The following is a 21044-nucleotide window of genomic DNA, read 5'->3' on the forward strand; positions in this document are numbered from 1 at the left end:
AGCTCCTTTAATGTTCGTGTCAAAGCAGATCGGACGGTCCGGATCTGAATTCATATATGTCTGGGTTGGTTTCATTTGTCAGTGTCTTGCAGAGACGGAGCTCCTCTGTTTATTCGAAATAGAGAATCCGGACTTACTTTTAAAGTAATAACAAGACTAGTCTGTATCTTCTCTTTCTCATTTTCAGATCCTGTTTTATTTTACGGAAAGAAAGTTACGAGGAACGAATCCTTATCCAGTTATCCGTATTCTATAGAGTCCGTCTATCGCGAGAGTAGTTATCCAGTTATTCGTATTGTATGTAAATGCATTACTCATAAAGTAAATTAGATTGAATGATTAATCAATTGTTTAAAATTTATCTAATATTTTGATTTTAATTTTTTGTTTTTGTTTTGAAGGTTGGGCGATGCCGAGCAACAAGTATATTGATAAAAAAAAAAAAAAGAGTTATTTACAATGAATAATTACAAAGCTCTATTTGTGAAATAAAATCGCCAGTAAAGTACAATACTTTCTCATAGGATCATCTATTCCTACTCTACTCCTAATCCTATGCAAAGTGTTTCCAATTGTGTATATCGGTTGTAGTCTCATTTAAAAGAATGCTCAGTGGTTTTGATTTCTCCGTGAAGGTTCTTCTATTCTTTTTCTTTCACAGGTTCCATACACATGTCGCCCGTATCGTATCCCAAGTCTTTCTTTGAGGTTTTGGAAGTCCTTTCCTACCTCCTCACTAACCGGACTCTTATGTGTGTGTATAAAAATAGCAAACAATTTTCAAAAAAATGTAAAATTTGATCTCCAAATATATTTTAATATAGATATCAAATTGAACGGTTTGTGATTAGTTGCCAATGGAATTTGACAAACCTTTTATGTTTCATTTAATTTTGTGTGTGTGTGTGTGTTTTTTTTTTCCAATTTGGTTGTTGAATTTTAATTTAGGAACCTGGATAATAGTTCTTCATTATTATTTTTAGAAATCTCTTAACTCTAATTATATTTTATCGGGATAACTTTCTAGAAGGTCGCCTCCAAAATTACAATTGGTGTGTTCTAAATTTTGATACTTATGTGCCTAAGTGTTGATATATAACATATCAAGTATTTATATCTAAAATACTAAGTGTTTCTAAAAATTAGACATATTAATTCTTTATGAAGATTGTACTGTTGTCGCTAGTTGGGCTTTAATGTGAATTGAAATCTTCTATAAATACTCTTTGCTCAAAGTAGAACTAACCGGTGTAAAATATTAAAGCATTCATTGATTTTGAACTTTACAACATACCCAAAAAAATATCAAATATTTATACCTATAACATATCAAGTATTTAACATATAAAACATTTATATTAAAATTTTAATAAACTGAAAGCGAAAAGTTAAAATTTCATTAGCTTTATTAAAATTAAAACTAAAATACATTTCATCAATTTTGAAATTAGATCTATACACCTTATCGATTAATTATAATTGTAAATATATATATATATATATATTCCTATTCCCAATTACATTGAATCTCAATACCACATATATTCTAACAAAATATTAATTTGAACCCTTACCATCTAAGTCTAATTTTGTATAAAATGGTAGGCAAAGGTTAGGTCAGATGGCCACACTTCCCTTGGATCTTCCTAAAAGGATGGCAGCAGAATGAATTAATTTCCTTTTGCAAATTAGACAAGACAAGAATAGACTTTGAAAATGTTACCTGGACTGGAGCCAGTTGACTAGTCACTATGCATGGATTGGAAAACAGAAACCTTAGTATGGTCCCACTTATTAATATTTTGTACGTACTAGTACTATTCATTTCTTTTATTGATGCAAACATTTGTTTGGGTTTATTGTGCATTCATTAACTCGTCCAAATGTTATTAATTGGTGATTGACTATGATTTGCCGACAGAACACTACTACAAAAACACTCAACAGCACATTATACACGTTTAATTTCTAAAAATTTCCATTAAATATATATCCAATATAACAAAATACGTTTTCTAAAATTTACTCCAACATTCATATACGGTTTTTAATAAAGAATCATATATAAATGAATTCCAACATTCATACACAATTTTTATTTAAAAAAGCTTACACCATTGGATTTGATGGTACACAGTTCTTTATTAAAAATCATATATGAACATTGTAGTGTATTTTTGGACACGCGTATATGAATGCTTCAATAATTGTACAATATTTTTTTGTATGATTCGTATGTGATAAAATAAATACAAAATTTTTCACGTCATCAATCAGTATCTTCTTGCTATAATGCATCTTTTCTGTACATGTATTTTTTCGAGATATCTCTTCTAAATAGATGATGCTAGGGCGAGGGATAAGGCAAGAGAGGCGATATCTTTACTAATAAGGCGATCTCTGACGAAGAAGCTTCAAACGGGCATAGCTTAGTGCTCAAGTGTTCAATTCTGCGATCCATCTCAATTCAAAAATTAGGCAAAGAGATCTATTGCGATTGTGCCTTATAGGTATAAGTGTATTTTTAAGGTCTAAAAAAAGAAAAGAGTCTCAAAACTTGAGTTGAAGTTTTCAATTAAGTTTTAGTCTTCTAATTTTTTATTTTGTACTCCTTTACCGTACTTTTTCTTAGACATTGTTCATAAAAATATATAAAGTCTCATATCTAGATTTATTGTTATAGTTTTTTTTTTAGTTAGAATGTTATTCTTGTAACTAATAATATGTGATGTAATTGTAAATGTTATTTGTATTGGTAAATGTAGTATTTTTTATGTGTTGTGTATAAATTTATAATTTATAATTTTAGTTTAGTATGTTTGGTATATTGATGAATTAGTGTTTAATTTAGATCGAGATTTTATGGTTTTTATACTAAAAATATATGAATCATATACGGTTTTTAATAAAAACAGTGTAGGATAAAAAATTTCATACAAGGTTTAACAAAAATAATAATATATATATGATGTGTTTTGACGAAAAAAATGATATATGCATGATTTTTAATAAAAAAAACTGTATATAATTAGTGTTTTCATACACAAGTTTACTTTAAACAGAGAACCATGTACAATTCATTGACTCTATTATATACAACTTTTGCGGATATGATTGCAAAACCGTGTATACTCAACGTTAAATTTTGTAGTAGAGGAAGTCATTGTTTCCTATTTTCCTATTTGGTGATAAAGCCGCTCCACCGTCATTTCAAATGATATTTGATAGAAGAAACGATGAAGAAATCACAACCCTCACCAATTCTGTTCTTTACACACATGAAAAACGAATGAATTTCTACTGAAATTGTTATTTGATTGTTCAGTTTTATAAAATATCGATTTTTTAAAATTTGTCCAAAGTTTTGTTTTATTTTTTTTTAATAAAAGAAAGGACATATTTTTGACATTTCTAATCTTGAAAGGTTGGATTTTCAATTTTCCACTATAAAAGGCTGGACTTTAGGAATGAAAACGGAACGGATTCGGAACGGATAATGTTGATATTAAATTTGTATCCGCCTTTTAATGAGTGGATACGAATATGGATATAGATAGTAAACGGATGTCAAAATTTAAAATTAAATATGCCTTTAACAGATACGGATATGGAGCGAATAATCTACGAATACGGATACGAAACGAATACGTGTCGGATAATTGAGCTATATAAACTTTAAGATACAAATACTAATTAATAAAATTCAAATATGAAAATAAATAAATAATTTAAGTTAGTTTATTTAAAATTTAAAATTTAATTATATGGAAATCAAATTAAAATTAAAGACCCATTGGATACCAATGAAAATTTGATCTCAAATGCATCGTGTCACTTTTGATTATTAAATTTCTCGTGTCAGTTTGGATTTTGGAATTCAGAGAAAGAGAAATAAAATAAAATAAAATAAAATAAATCTGGTGTCCGAATAGTTAGAGTGAAATGTTAGTCCCACAAACCATAAAAATCCAAACTGAATTTCACTATCATTTTTAATTTTAAAATTACAAGTGTTGAATTTTAAAATTACAAGTGTTGAATTTTAAAATTGACAATTATTGTTAGATTGTTAAGTTATACATTTTCAATGAATCCCCACTCATCTATTGATAATATAGATTAGGTTAAAGCTTAATTAGTACATACTATAATTTATGTACAATAAATCAGCATCGAATGGCTAGTGCAAAAATAAATAAGAAGAAAAAGGAATTATACCGCTAAAATATTTAAAAATATTGCGTCATACCAACACAAAGTGCGACACAGTTTCATTCACAGAAGAACGGATCTCATGAAATACTGAATCAACAGTACACAAATGAACGAATTAAGTTCATGTTGACCAAGTCGCAGCCTGATCCGCAGTCACAAAAAGCAAGTTGAAGAAGATCCCAATCCATCTACCCACACAAGGAAGAATTCGGATCCAGTAGGGTACCTTATTCCGCCACATTCGCACAGTGGATCTGCGGACGGGTCGCCAACCCGTTCGCGAAATGGATCTGCGGACTGACCCGCTCGCGCCCTAACCCACTCGCGTGACTCGTTCGCACCGTGGATCTGCGCACCGACCCGTAGATCTGTGCACTGACACGCTTGCTTTGACCCGCTCGAGTGACCCGTTCGCACTGTGGATCTGCGCACCGACCCGTTCGCACCGTGGATCTGCGAACAGGTCAACCCGTTCGCAGATCCACGGTGCGAACGTGGCGGAATCTGAATTCCGATTTTTCTGATGGTATTCATTTAATTCTGATTTTTGAGGTGGTAGGAAAAAAAAAACGGAGTAGGGTACCGCACAAGGAACACACATGAAATACTACAGAAAAGTAGTCACTTAAGATCAAATGGCATATACGACACGGTACTAAGGGACCACACAACTGGATGCGTCCAATGCTAGATTTTCTAATACATGTTTGGTTTCGCAATCTCATGTAGCTTTGAGAGTTTGAATAAGAACAAGTGAATAACCAAATAGCACAGTAACAAAGATTCACGAATTATTCGTGAATAATTCGGATTTGAGCACTCTTGAATTAATCAGGGAATAAAATGATAATTCACGAATTAAACGTTTTATTTGTGAATTATTTGCAAATTTTACGAATTAATAATTCGCAAAAATTCGTGGCTTTACAGGCGTCTCCGCATTTTATTCCACCTCCGGACCTTTTATCTTTTTGATAAACTAGCTTTTGGTTTATCAAATATTACAAGAATTGCCATTGCTTTTTCGATTGCCCATGTGCATTGGGAGCCTGGGACGTGTCAGATGGAAAGGTTTATTTAATTTTTTTTTATCTTGAGTCATGCCCCTACAGGTTCCACAAACAAACACTGAAAATGTTCGTATCAGTTAAATGAAATCATTCACACAAAAAGATTTGTCTAAAAGTAAAATATGTTAAATAAATTATCATGCTATTAAATCCTCAAAATTAATAGAATTAAACAATTTATTAAGTATAATTAAATAGAATTAAGTAATTTAAAATTCTCCTAACACCTCTTGTTTAAATCACTAAGTGTCAAATTCTCAATTAAGAGCTAGAGAGGAACAAAGTGTATAAGTGTCAAATTTTTCTCACTTGAAATTTTGTTTCTTGACTTCGCTCTATATTATTTCTGAATTATATACGAATTATTCCCGAATCACGAATTTTTGACTCTGCTGAACCTTTTCCGAATCATTATTATGCCAAATAGAATGAACCACAAGTTGGTAACAGATAAGTAAACAAAAATATGAGCCACATATAATCCAGTAGCAGAGGCCTCTGGCTGCCACGCGTCGGTGACAATTGGCGCGCTTTTGTGTCTAGCCCCACACCGTGGTCCATGCTGGGACCACGTACCATCTTCTGAGACTGTTTCGATCGTGCTGGATGATGCAAAGCAATATTTAACCCGTTGGTACATCAATTCATACCCGCTGTATGATGGTCTACAAAGACAATGTCATATAATTTCTTTGTTAGAGGGCTGATTAATGTAAGCCTTCCGATAATTTTGATGATGAAGATCCTACGAATAAATTTGATTTGTAGGGCCGAATAAAACGAGGTGGGGTCGTTCAAGTCCCCAATAATATTAATTTTCATCCATATTAAGTTAAAAAAAATAAGTGGCTCATTTATTTTATTTGATTCTTGGATTTTATATTTGAGTCTCGTTATTACGGTATTAGTGTTATTTGAGCTACAGTGATAATGATTTTAAAATTTATTATAAACTTCAAACAATAAATTCAAATTGTTAAATCTAATTTATATTACGAGTGATTAATTTACATGCAAAATTTATAAATTTTCAAATTTATATAAAAAAGAATGTTTTTAAGTTAATTTTAATATATTTATTTTTCATTATCCTGCTTGATATTATACGAAATGAATTTAAAAAATTATAAAAAAATTTATAAACAATCATATAAAATACATTATTTAAAGTAATGATTGATAAGCATAAATTATATACACATCCGATCTATATTTTGGCAAATTCTAACACCAAATATCTTGTATTTTAAATAAGAATTGATTAAAATATACCTAGAATCAAGTTACTGCAGTTGTTTGACTTTAAATGCAGGAAAAGGTGAAAAACTGAAGAAAATGACATCCAGTGCGGACGCACTCAACACTTAGCCGTATTTCCAAGCATCTCAGCAAACCCAGGAATTTTTCCCGAGCGTAATGCGTCCGCATTCAGCCACCAGTGCGGGTCAACCACCCGCACTCAATGCTTAGCCGATTTTCTTCAAGCTTCAGAACAACACAGTGATTTCACCAGTGCGGATGGACCACCCGCACCCATATTCAGTGCGGACGCACTGAGGAGATCTCGCAGGATTTTTCCAAGTTAAATAAGGAAACTCAGAATCCAGTGCGGGTCAGCCACCCGCACTGGACCCGCAGAAAGCCAAATTTACACAGTTTCAACACGGTTTCTATTTTTGGCACTTCATGGACGCGTTTTACAGCTAAATATGGACAAGGCAACCTGGGAAATGATCCGAATATAGCACCCACTCACCCCAGTTCCTAGCCTCTTAATTGGGCATAGCCCTTGGCTATAAAAGAGAAGGTTTATTCCCATCCAAAGATCATCCATTCCCCTCTCTCTCTCCCTTAGTGCATGTCCATTTCCATCAAATATAGCGATAAATCTGCGATAATTTCTGGAGTTCCTGAAGCTTTTCTAGGAAGGAGAAGAAGGAGATTCGAGCAAGAAGTCGGCAAGATTGAGGATTTTGATTAAATAAAGGGTGTAATCATTTCTTTATTTCATTTCTTCTTATTTTTGCCAACTTTTGTAATAGATCTCTCCATGAGGGAGTAGATCTCTCTCTAGGGGTTTAGGTCAATGCATGAACTTGTTTAATTCTATTTTATTCGGTTATTTGTTTTTATTATGATTGTTTTATGGGATTTGATTGTTAATTTCTGTGATTTATCATTTGTGTTGATTACATAGTTTAGTACTTGAAATCACGGTAGTCCCGCTTTGGAATCGCTTTGTCATGCAAAGGATCCAAAGAAGTAGGATGAGAGGAGAGTACCAAATTATAAACACAAATATCTTAAGTTTTAGGTTAGAAGCGACCGTACTTTGATACCTATAACTGGAACTATAGAAATTAAGGGTTAGGGTTTGGTGAAGAACGACCGTGAAGTCAAACCCCTACTTAGGACACCTAGATTGATTAAGTATTGATACGTATTTTGTGTAAACGTGATTGTTAAATATCCCTTTAGGATGGTGACAGCACCTAAAATTCGAGGAACATTAACCCAACCTACCAAAATACTTGTGTCAATAATTAGTCAATATAGGCTAACAAGAGCTTAATGGGTCTAGATAATTAGGGTGAAGAACGACCGTGAAGTCCGAAATTATCTAGGTACGTTATTAATTCATGACCGTGACCCTTTTTAACACTTTAGGTTAGAAACCTCATCAAATCATACATGAATTCAAACAAATACCGAATAGATAGAGTTAGCAAGGGATTGTAGGCCGAATGCCCCTAGATCTTCTCAAACTAGAAAGCAAACTAATCTTTATTTCTTTTATTTACAATTATTGTTTCTAACTCATTTCTTTTGGGTATTGAACCCAACCTTAGGAATTGTTAAAACAAACCCCCCCAATTTACTTTTATTGCACTTTACTTTATTTTATTTTCTGAAATTTATTACTAAAGTTTAAGCATAGTAATTAAACATACTCCCTGTGGATCGATACCCAACAATATACTACACGGTAGGATTGTATACTTACAATCTAGACCGAAAGTGTATTTAGGGTTAAAAAGTACATCTAGTTGTACTGAAACTTTTTACTATACATTTTTGGTGTACCAATGATATATAACAAAAGTTTTCATTGTTATATACCCAATTTATAAATTTGCAAGTGGTTAATATACTTTATTTGATTGTTAGATTTTATACTTGAGTCAGGCTAGGTAATATGCATAGCACACTTTGGTTCGTACTATGGATAAACATCTTTATTTTTCAAAGTTCAAAGAACCGATTCGAACCACTCAATATGATTTTCACATAAAAAAATTAGTTGGAGGCCAAATTTTGCATTTTTTAGAGTTCTTTTACTATCTTTATTATATAGGTAGAAAAAAAACTATTTTTGAATGGTCCAAATATTTAGATCAAGTGTTTTTTTTCCTATTTAAAAAAATGTAAAATTTGGAATTCAAGCACATTTTTATAAGGAGATCATGTTAGGCAGTTCAAATTGTTTATTGAAGTTCGCTCCGTAATGAGAAATATCTATCAAAAGAAAACTCTACTTTTAAAATAAAATGATTTTTATAAAAAAAAATAAACATTGCATTTGTAGATTCTTAATGCAAATAAATATATTTCTTGAAATACTAAAATAATATATACTACGAAAAAGAACATGATTAGCTACATGCAAATTTTTGCAGAAAAAACATATGCAAGAATTGTAGAGTTTTATTATAACTTAGAAACATCAAATACATATAATGTTTATAAATGTGAAGAGAAAGGCATAAAAATGCAAGTAGGGAAAGTATGAACTATAAGTGATATGATACGATTAATTAATCGTAAAATTTAATTATGTTTATGGTCCTATGGACTATAGATTGATTTGAAATATTTAATTTACATTGATTCCAAGTAGGGAAAAAAAAGAAAGAAATTGAAGCAAAAAAAAAAAAAAATTAAAATTTTAATAATACTGAAGATTATTCTAGTAATTGTGAATTCATTTAACCAGAGGGGTTCAATTGACAAATTTTTGTGCTCTATCTTAATCATAATTTTTTCATATAGTTCAAAGTTAACTTGAAAATAAGATATATTAATCATTGATCTTGTTATTTTTTAAACAATGCACTAACAATAAAAACCAACAAACTTTTTAGTAAAGGTTGGAAGTCAAATAATAAAACTATTTAATATTTATAAGAGATATTTATTCAGGTTTTGAACTTGTGATTTCCTACACAGAAGACATTGTCTTTGAAAAACTAATAAACTTCGTTGTACAAGATTAAGAAGCAGAGAGAAAAAAAAATCATAATTTACTAAATTTTAATGGCACAGTTATATAACTTGTACACATGAATACAATAATTTATGACTTCTAACTTGAATGCAACATTTAAGAAAATAGAATATGATCAACTTTTGACATTTATCGTTCCAAAATATGAATTAATTTTACTTTTGAAACAATGAGTTGGTTATGATGGAATTTTAAAATATTGGCAGTGAATTTCTTCTCTGAAGCAATATAATAATTCACACATGGCAAATTATTCAAATTAAGCGTTTACATCTGGATTTTTAAAAAAAATAAAACCAATTTTAAATATTTTAACGAAACAAGTATATTTATTTGTTTTTTATAACCTGAATAAATATCCTGTTCATATTAAAACTTTACAAACAAACACAAAGTAATAATGTTAAAGTAGATCAGTACATTATAATTATTCTCTAATTTGTAACAATATTAAAGTCATCTTCTAATTTCTAAGCGAGCTTCACTAACTAGGACCGAAACATATTTCTTTTTTACGAAAAGGTTCTCTAATCATTTTTCAAAGCACAAATTCCAAAGCACTTAAAAAAAAACAATGGAGCCGCAGTAACATTGTGAGGACCCAGTCTTTAGAGCCACATAAAACCTGAGTGACCTGGGTATTCTTTGAAATCTTTAAAATCTGAGATGTTTATTTATTTTTCTTTATTACTGTAGAAATAAAAATTTCGGCACTATATTCAGTCAAAATAATGTTGGTAATATCTTTCCCCAATTTTACCGTCAAACATCTCCAATTGATGAGATTCATAGACAAACTTTGAGATGGAAATTTCAAATCTATCACTTGGGACTACAAGGTGCCAAAACTAAGCCCAAAAATTAGACATAGGGAACTGTGAGAGCATTTTTTACCTTGTCACAGATTTAACCAAACTTATCAGAACCATCATTGTCATATCACATGCTTTATTAACCCTATTTAGGTAAGCCGATTAAATATTAATACAATATGGTTGGAGAAAAATAGAGCATTCTGGAACTCATGTCCAATTTGTTCTGTAATTATTTTGGCATGACAAGTTAATTTTGAAAAGAAATTGCATTCTAAATAGCGATTATAGCGCTATAACTTTTAAGGTCTAAAAAAACTATAATACATCTATAGCGTAATCATAGCTAACTATTTAGAATCATTATAAAAAAAAAAAACGATTAATAGCGTTAGAGTTTTAAAGTCTGGAAAAAACTACTGGGACAACATTAATTAGAAAAGAATCTTCATGTCCTGCTCATATTTTACTGTGATGTAACCAGTAGGCCAACCCAATTCTACACTTGGTCAATGCAAAAATAGCTACAAAGAGAGAAACCGTGTTTCCAATTATAGTTCATGTGCATATATGATTGCAAAGAAAGCTCACAACTAAATCTATAAACTTTAGGTCATCATTTGTGAATTCCAGAGATGCATGTGCGGCCAAAATGCTTGACCGTGATGCCATATTCCGTGTGGAAAAACAATATCATTCAATCATAGACTAGCTTATATTATATGAGGAGTATCGAAAGTTATAATATTTTACAATAATTTAATTTTGTGATTTTATAGTCTAAACAGTCGATTCAAACCGTTCAAAATGATATTTATTAAGTATTTTATAAAACTTTTTTCAGTGCTCCAGATTTATTTAAAAACAACAATTTTGTAAAATATTTAATAAAATAGTAAAAAAATTCAAAAAAAATGTAAATTTGATCTACAAGTACATTTTAATATAAAGATCACGCTGAATGGCTTAGATCGTTTGAAAATCACAAAACCGAATTGTTATAAGATGTTGTAAGTGGATCCCTCGTCATATTATATATATATATATATATATATATATATATATATATATAGGGTCTGTCTAAATTGCTGCTGGCAGCATTTCGGCAGAGGTGCTGCCGGGTCTATATTTAGCCGTGTGATGTCCAAATAACAAATCCAAACCGTTAGATGTTTAATCTATATTATAATCTACTTGGAGACCAAATTTTACATTTTTTTGAATTTTTTTACTATATATTAAGCTGGTTTGAAAACAGCTGATTTCAGTAAATTTCTGCAGCATTGAAATCAGCGGTTTTCAAACCAGCTTAATATATAGTAAAAAAATTCCAAAAAATGTAAAATTTGGTCTCCAAGTAGATTATAAAATAGATTAAACATCTAACGGTTTAGATTTATCGTTTGAACAACAAAAAATAGAAAAAACAGTGGCAGCACCGTCGGCAGAAATGCTGCCGGCAGCAAATTAGCCACAGCCTATATATATATATATATATATATATATATATATAGTACGGCTAATTAACGCGCTTCCTCTAGCATATGGGCCGAAATGCTTCCGGTGGAAATTTGAAATTTCAAAATCCAAAAAGTCGATCTGAACCGTTCATCTTCTTCTCCATATTAATATCTGCTTGGAGACCAAATTTTACATTTTTCTGAAATTTTTTACTATTTATTAAGCCACTTTGAAAATTGCTGATCCAACGGTGGTTTACCAAACAGTAAAAATCAGAAGCTACCGTTGGATCAGCGATTTTCAAAATGGCTTAATAAATAGTAAAAAATTTCAGAAAAATGTAAAATTTGGTCTCCAAGCAGATATTAATATGGAGAAGAAGATGAACGGTTCAGATCGACTTTTTGGATTTTGAAATTTCAACTTTCCACCGGAAGTATTTCGGCCCATATGCTAGAGGAAGCGCGTTAGCCGTACTCTATATATATATATATATATATAGAGAGAGAGAGATGAGCTATGGTGCATTGCAATGCATGAACCCTCTTATGCATTGCACTATAAATCATGGATTTATAGTCCAAACGACCAATCCAAACCGTTCATCTTGTTCTTCATATTAATATGTGCTTGGGGACCAAATTTTACATTTTTTGGAATTTTTTTACTATTTATTAAGCAATTTTGAAAGTCGCTGATCTGATGGTCCAGAAAATTTTACTGTTTTATACTGTTCACAGCAAAACAGCAATTTTCAAAAATGCTTAATAAATAGTAAAAAAATTCCAAAAAATGTAAAATTTGGTCTCCAAGCACATTTCAATATGGATTAAACATCTAACGGTTCGGATCGGTTGTTTGGACTTTAAATCCGTGATTATAGTGCAATGCATAGGGGGTTCATGCATTGCAATGCACCATAGCTCATCTCTCTCTCTCTCTCTCTCTATATATATATATATGGCACGGCTAAATTGCTACCGGTAACATTTTAGCGGAGGTGCTGCCGGGGCAATATCGTAATTTGTGATGTTCAAACAACAAATCCAAATCGTTAGATGTTTAATCTATATTATAATCTACTTGGAGACCAAATTTTTCATTTTTTTCATTTTTTTACTATTTATTAAGTTGGTTTGAAAACCGCTGATTTCAATGTTGCAGAAATTTACTGAAATCAGCGGTTTTCAAACCAGCTTAATAAATAGTAAAAAATTTCCAAAAAATGTAAAATTTGGTCTCCAAGTAGATTATAATATAGATTAAACATCTAACGGTTTGGATTTGTTGTTTGAACATCACAAATTATGATATTGCCCCGGCAGCACCTCCGCTGAAATGCTGCCTGCAGCAATTTAGCCGTGCCCTATATATATATATATCTCTCTCTCTCAATATTAGGTCTTTTTTTTTCTTTTAATCTTTAATGATTGCTAATATCTCAGCTAGTTGGTAACACCATGGTACTGTAAATATTAGCTTATGTTGGGCTCACAAATGAAATTAACATTCGAATTTATTAGCATCTGTTTGAAATTCAAGAGATTTCATGAAAAATTAATACTAAGAACTTGCTTCCATACTATAATTATAGTATTTTGTTATGAACGGGTTTTTGTTCATTAATCAAAAGATAGCTCCAGAATCATTTTCACACTTACGGCCCAAATAAGACGTGTAGACTTTATGTTGGGCTTTTATGGGCCTATTAAGTTTAATCCATGTTGTAACTGCATTGAAAAAGGTGAGCTCTAAATGGGCTCCAACAGTACAAATTATGAGGAGCGAGGTTATCGTTCTATGCATGTGCGGATTGGTCCTTACTGCAGATTAAAAAATTTATTTTCAAAATTTTAACATTTAATTCAAACCGTTTAATATATGATTCATCAATATGAATATGTATTTGTAAACTAATTTTTTTTTTTTTTTTTAGATTTTGTTTACTAAATTTTTAGATGGGTGGAAGTGATTTTTGACCCATCTAAAAAACTATTAAAAATATTAAAAATAAAAAATTTAGTTTATAAGTATTAATTTATACGGAGAGCATATTTAATGGTTCATATTAATCGTTAAGATTTTTCAACCAAAAATTTAAGTCCATAGCATAGGCTAATATGCGCTATGCCGAGTACCATAGCGGGGCATAGCCTCACTCAATCATGAAAAAAAAAAAATTCACAGGCTAATATGCGCTTATTAGTCATATTGATACAAGAATATTGATTTGTAGTATACCTAATTTAATATACGAATTGAGTTGATTTATTATGTGATCGTCTATTGAAATATCTATAACTATTTTATTTTATATTTTAATTGTAATATTTTTCTCGATTTTAATCTTTCTTCAATACATGTTTCTTGAGATGGTGGCTTGATTAATTAACAACCTATACATGTATGATAGATACAACACACTATACAATTTATGAGCTTTTGAGGGCATGTGAGCAAAACTATAAGGTTTGCGATGAAAGATTATTTTTTAATGATCGAAGTTCGGAAAATTAGTTCTAGCATGAATATATACTTATAAATTAAATTTTATATAATACATCACGACATTAAAATTAATCTAAATATTAACTAATATAGGGTTTAATATCACGAAATAAAAAATAAATTCACGTACTTGAACAATAATAATAAGCTTCCAAGAACAATAGCAACACTAAATTGATTTCATATACTGGAGACTAGATCAGACGAACCGCATAATAAACAATTCTGATCTGACCAAGACCATTAAATTAAAACATCAAGCCCACAACTAAGGATGTTCATTGTGTCCGGTTTAATTAGTTGGTTTTGAACCGAACTTAATTAGTTTGGATCAAATGGTTTTGTTTTTTCGGTTTAATGGTTCGGTTTGGTTTGCTTTTTAAAACCGAATTATAACTTCGGTTTGATTTGATTTGGAAAATTTCAAAACCGAAATAACCGAACCGACCGAACTTTTATATATTATGAATTTGACCTGGACTGCCCCGATTTATTTGTTAATACACTGGTTTATTTTTAATCAATTGTTTTAAATATTTCGGTTTATTTCTTAATACTCATGCTTATTTCTTAATATACTCGGTTTATTATAAATCAATTGATTTTTAAAACCAAACAAACCGAACAAACCGATATAAAACTTTAGTTTGATTGCAATGCCTAATTGGACCCCCAGCTAATTGCCATCTGCAATGGAGCACGCTTAATTTAATGCACAGCTTGAATTATAAAGTTGTACATACAAAAGCAGCTTGAATGAGTCACTTAAAGTTGTGCGCACAAAGGCATCATATTATTATTTTTTTCCCATTTTTTAATACTTCGAAGCACTTAGGAAGGAGTACACCATGCATACACTACATAATTCTCACTTTCAATAGCAGAAGCACAAGTAAATGCTTCTCTTAATTAAATATTTAAACGCTATTTTTGGGTTGTTTGACAGCGAACCCATTTGCCACCCATGCAGTATAGCCACCTTCCATGTTCTTTATGCTCTTGAAACCCTATCATTTTTTAAAATTTAGCGATTGTTATTTTCTAGAAGGAACTTTTTTTTTTATTCGTTTGGATTTAATTTGTTATAATTATTACTTACAGCATTCAGAAGCTCAGCTGAAGCTTGAAGAGATCTCACTCCACTTCGGCATCCCTTCATTGTTAGCATGGAGAAAGAAAAAAAAAAAATATAATCATGATGTAAGTTAATTATTAGGAAAGCACAATAGATTAGTTGGAAAACTGATTAATAAAACAGTGTCACGGAGCATAGTGTTGCCGTAGCCAGAATTTGAGTCAGGAGTGGACAATTATAGTCAATTATTAGTCGTAATTTGAAATTTAATTCGTTCGATTGGATTGCAGTATGAATTATCAAAGAACATGGGTAGACAATCTAATTTTCAGAAGTAGACATGCTAACATATTTATACTACTTCATACCCGATTTTAAAATTTCAGGGGTAGGCAATAATTGTCTATCCTTGTTACATGGTGGCTCCGCCACTGATTGCTACAATTGTTTGTTTTTTCATATTTGATAACAAAGCTGTTGAATTTGCAACAATTTAAAAAAAAAAAAACTATTTGAATTTGTATAAAATCTGGATGATTTTTTATGACAAACTAAGAATGAATTTCTTTCCAAATCAATTTTTGGATAATACTATAATTTTTCTAATTAAATAAATTAAAGACAGGCCCCTGGGTCTGCTCTATGAATAAAAGAAAATCTGAATTTACCACGATAATGTTGTCTTCCTTCTTGCATGCTGATAAAACTTGTTCAAGAAATTGTGGATTTTTCTCCCTTCCTGGTTTACAAAAAAGATGAAGGACAAAACATGAAAAACACACAACAAGAGACACTCAAGTTTACATTATTGAAGAAAATTATACATAAAATATATACAATAAGAAATGCCTTGTGGTGTGATAAACAAGTATGGCACGACAATTGAATTCTCCAAATGTCCCTCACCGAACTCTTCAAGTGTTCTACAAAGAACAATAAAAAATAAACAAATCATATAATGAAATAAAAAATAAAAATGCTTCTTATATATACTTGTAAAGTTTAAGTAATCATTTATATCTTATGATGATTCCCATGATTCCTTATCTATATATATTTTCTCACCTTAATTAATGATCTTTAAGAAATTCCACAGTTAATTAAGGTAATTCTAACCTGACATCCAAGTAGAGATGTTTAGAATGCACGAGGTCTTTCGCGGTGCTCACATCGATAGTAACCACCGCTACCTCCGAACTCTGAAGACCATTCATGGACCCGACTAAAGGAGACGCACAACTACTGATAGATCATATAAAGAGAAAAAAAAAATTAAGTAATATATGCAAATATAAAGCCTCAAGAGAAGTAAAGCATTGGAATTTTCTTTTTTGAGATAGAAATTAAGATGAGGGTGAAGCATTGGAATTATGTTTTAATGGAAAGAGTAAGAAGAGATGTTCTCTTTTACCTTACAGCGGTAGCCATTAAGATTCTTCAAAGCAAGATCTAGATTCTAGATATGTGTTAGATACAAGAAATGAAGTTGGTTCCTTGAGTATTTTATAGTCCATATATGAAGGTTCCTTGTGAAACATAATGAAAGATAATTAATCATTTCTTGTTTTGTCAGTTGCTGATTTGGTGGCGACGACTTTATAATGGTTTAATTGTAAGTACTATAGCACATTATTGGAGTATTCTTTTTTCTTTGAGAACCTGAATCTAATTAAGTTAAAAGCTGATGGATCATTTAATTGATTGGCCAAACAGCTCTTATTAGATATAGTTAAGTTAATTAGACGCAAATCAGCACAATCCAATGTCTGGTCGGAGCCGTCTGATCCATATCAAGATATATAAACTTAATATGTACAAATCTTAAAGTTATGTATCCGAATCTTAATGCGCATCGCTCTGACCCGACTGCCCCTTATTCCCGCTGTATGTGTATGATCCCATTCGTTGCATTTACCAAGAGACCAATCTCCATCAGTGTTGTAAAAAACGGCTGTTTAAGCTGATTAAGGAACTGGATTTTGTTCAAAAGGCTTTGGAAAGAATCTCATTCAAAACTGGACTTTATCTTTTAATTTGCTTTAAGATTCGCACCAACATATTTAAAACTTAATAACTTTAAATAGCTATGTAAATCTAAGTCATCCGTATAAATTTTAACACAAATCGAACGATTTACAACTGACTTTGGATGAGATTTTGTCCAAAATCCTTTGAACAAAAACTCCACTTGCTGATTAATCGACCGATTAGTCATTGGCGGTAATTAAACCGTCGTAAATTTTTCCGACTAATCAATCAATTATTTTCAATTAATCACTTAACGATACCATATATGTCTGACAAACATATACCGTTATTTACAACACTGATCTGCATAGACTTTACGTACTGAATTCTAGAAAGAGATTAGACGGAATTGAGGGATGGTGTATGCCGTAGGGACCCAGATTGGCGTGTATACCAGCAAGCGGTACAGGTGTCGTGGGTCTCGTGGCTCTTTAAAGAAGCCAGCAATTTCTGGTGTGTAATGATTGAATTTGAGGGGGAAGATAAAATAGTAAAGGACCACAAAATGGCAAATCAGGAAAAGACAAAATTATAGTATTCAACTATTTATCTTTTGTTTGACACACTCACTCACATTCTTTTTATTTGCTGAGAAACTGTTATGAATTCGGATCCCCAACTAAAGTAACTCAAAGTTTGAGTTGGATCAGGACAATTTATTAGAATATGCATAAATATTAACTTGGTTTAAATTGATCATCCGGATTTTGATCTTGGGCTGAATTGATTCGGATTTTGATCAGACATGCTCAAATCCAAACTCGAATTTTAAGTTACTTTAGGAGAACAAATTAGGTGTATCAATGGATACAGTACGAGTCAGATTGAGACATTTTTATACACATATCCACATAAAATTAGTCTATCCATACTTTAGCTTTACTCATTAAATATTAACTTATTCATATTCTACCCTTATCCATTAAATATAATGGATAACAAAACAGACAATGATAATTATCAAATAAATTTATAAACATATATCATTTAATCCAAAAATATAATAAAATAAATATAGATGTTATATACATCATGTACATAATATCACAAAATATAAAAAATTATAATTTCTTATCTCATTATTTCAAAAGATATCCTAGGCTTACTAGTTGCTAAAAATGGGGAGAAAAAAGAGACATAGAATGATCTCAGAGGACATTAAGTGGTGAGAGGAGCTTGAACTCTCGATTTTTTAGTATCAAACAGTCTTATAACTTTTTTCTAGCTAACAGTGTACCGTCCCATTCTCCATATTTTACCAGAAATAAAAGTTACTCTCAAGAAAAAACAGGAACCTGTTATGCCAATCTTAACTGTTCAAATTTTTTCATATGCAAATGTCAACAAAAAAAAAATTGTGTATGCACGAATCTCAATAAAGATCAATGGTTGGAGTCGGAATAACATAATCTTGTTATTTTATTAGAATAACAACATATTTATTTCCATATTTTACCTATTTCAAAGTACTATTTAGGAGGTATGCATGAGATGATTGTAGGAGCTAAAACGGAACAGATAGTGGTCTATATTCCTATTTAATTTTCCGGATATACATATATGAATACGGATAAATATTGATCAGATATTTATTAAAAATATTAAAATATATACTACAGTTATGTAATTATAATAATAGTTAACATAATTTATTCATACTATATATTAAACTATATGATATATATCTACTATTTGAATATTCAAATACGAATAATCAAAACGTAAACTTATATATGTATCCATATTCACACAGATATCTATATCTAGTTATTCAAATAAGGTCTACATATTATTTACACCGTTTTCACCTAGGTGATTGTCGCGTGCATCATCTAGAAGTCTAGATATAGAAGAAGTAACAGAGAAGAGTTTGAATGAATTTCTGTAATTTCATTAACCATTTCTATTACAGCATATGGTCCTTTTAGAGTATGAATGAATTTTCCCTTTGTTAGATACAATGAATCTGTCTAATGCTAGAACAAAATATAAAAAAAATCAAATGGACGAAGAGGAAAGAACTAAAAGATGGCGGAGACGTTGGGACTAAAACATCAGCAAAATAGGTACTGGATCTTATGCGGTTAGGTTTAGTATGTTTGGTGTGAACCCATTTAAGTCTTTCTGACGTTGTACAGATTTTAACTAGGTAGTAGGTAGTAGGGAGCATAGTGACAAATGAATTATTCGGGTTCAGTTCAGCCAGGTCAAAAATTCGTGATTCGGAAATAATTCGGGTGTAATTCGGAAATGATTTGGAATTATCCGGATCAGAAATCTCAGTCCTATAAGGAGCAAAAAAAAAAAACCAAAAAAAATAATTGCTCTTAGAAAAAATTCGTGAATAATTCGTAAAATTCGCGAATTATTCTGGTTTAATTCGGTCAAGATTCGGTCAACCGAATAATTCGGCGTTCGGTTCAGCATCACCCCAAAAAAGAATTATTTGAGTATAATTCGGGTATCTTGTCAGCTGTCACTATGGTAGGGAGTTGCTCAATTCCCAATGGTTAATATGTCAGCGCGTGGTTACGTAAAGATTGTATACTCAGGCCACAGAAGATATCAAGGTACTAAATTGTGACGTTGGGAATTGCGTGGCAGAAATGCGTATTATATAATATTGCTTATTGGTTAATGATCAATGCTGCCTCAATTATAGATCCCCCGAGAGATTTGGTTTTGTTTGATGTAAGAAGTTGGAGCGTTACTTACTGCGCAATCTCAGAAGAATCGAATCGTCTGCCCCACTGGGGGCAGGAACTCCAGAATTATTGCAAAGTGGGTTTCCATTTAACTCTAAATCCAAAATCATTTTAACCCTAAACCCTTTAACAGTAACAAGGCCCATCCCGCAGTGACTCTGAGGACAGAAATTTTCTGCACCCAAGGGGCAGGAAATCTGATTCTATATCAGAAGAACTTTTATCATAAACAAAAAAATTACAAATTCGTACCAGTACTGGCATTGGCAGAATTCAGCATCAGATTTAGCAAAAAAATGGTTGTGTCGTAATATGGTTCTTGTACCAGCAACTAATTTCTGAGACAATATCACAAACAGATGTCGTGCAAAAAAGGAAAAAAAAATCGCAAAAAAAAAAAAAAGGATTAAAAGCAAGAAAAAGCAAACAAACAATTTCTGAAATGAGAGACACTTTTAATTGATGAATATCAAGGTCTTTAATTATATATACTTTCAAACTATGTACACATATCTTGGTGTTGTACAACTTACAAAAAGGAGAGATTAAACCAAATAGATAAACAAAGAGAGAGGACTTAATAGAACAGAACTCAGACAAGATGGGCTGAGCTTGTAGCTTTCTGAAGCAAATAACCAAATAGATAAACAAAGAGAGAGGACTTAATAGAACAGAACTCAGACAAGATGGGCTGAGCTTGTAGCTTTCTGAAGCAAATATCAAAAGAGCTCTAAATATTTCTCTTTTACAAAATAGTCTCTATACTTAACATTAATATTGATACTACACTCTCTTTACTAAATTGAATCAAAATTGGCCCAAATTGATTGGGCTGAAATGAGGAGGGACCCAACACTTTGCTAGTGGAGGAGAAAAAAATATTGT

General features: G+C 31.2%; 1 protein-coding gene across 1 annotated transcript; it reads right to left on the reverse strand.

Annotated features, from left to right (window-relative positions):
• Window positions 1-15085: 15085 nt before the first annotated feature.
• On the reverse strand, window positions 15086-16999 carry LOC144562134 (thiosulfate sulfurtransferase 16, chloroplastic-like). The gene is made up of 6 exons (XM_078311292.1): window positions 16838-16999; window positions 16543-16665; window positions 16276-16349; window positions 16095-16165; window positions 15451-15504; window positions 15086-15358 (listed from the first exon to the last, which is right to left on the reverse strand). The coding sequence occupies exons 1-6, from the start codon at window positions 16852-16854 to the stop codon at window positions 15269-15271; spliced, it is 429 nt and encodes a 142-aa protein (XP_078167418.1). The 5' UTR covers window positions 16855-16999; the 3' UTR covers window positions 15086-15268.
• Between the last annotated feature and the right edge of the window lie 4045 nt (window positions 17000-21044).

Source organism: Carex rostrata, chromosome 11, assembly GCF_964058835.1.
Source record: "Carex rostrata chromosome 11, lpCarRost1.2, whole genome shotgun sequence".
Taxonomy (NCBI): Eukaryota; Viridiplantae; Streptophyta; class Magnoliopsida; order Poales; family Cyperaceae; genus Carex; species Carex rostrata.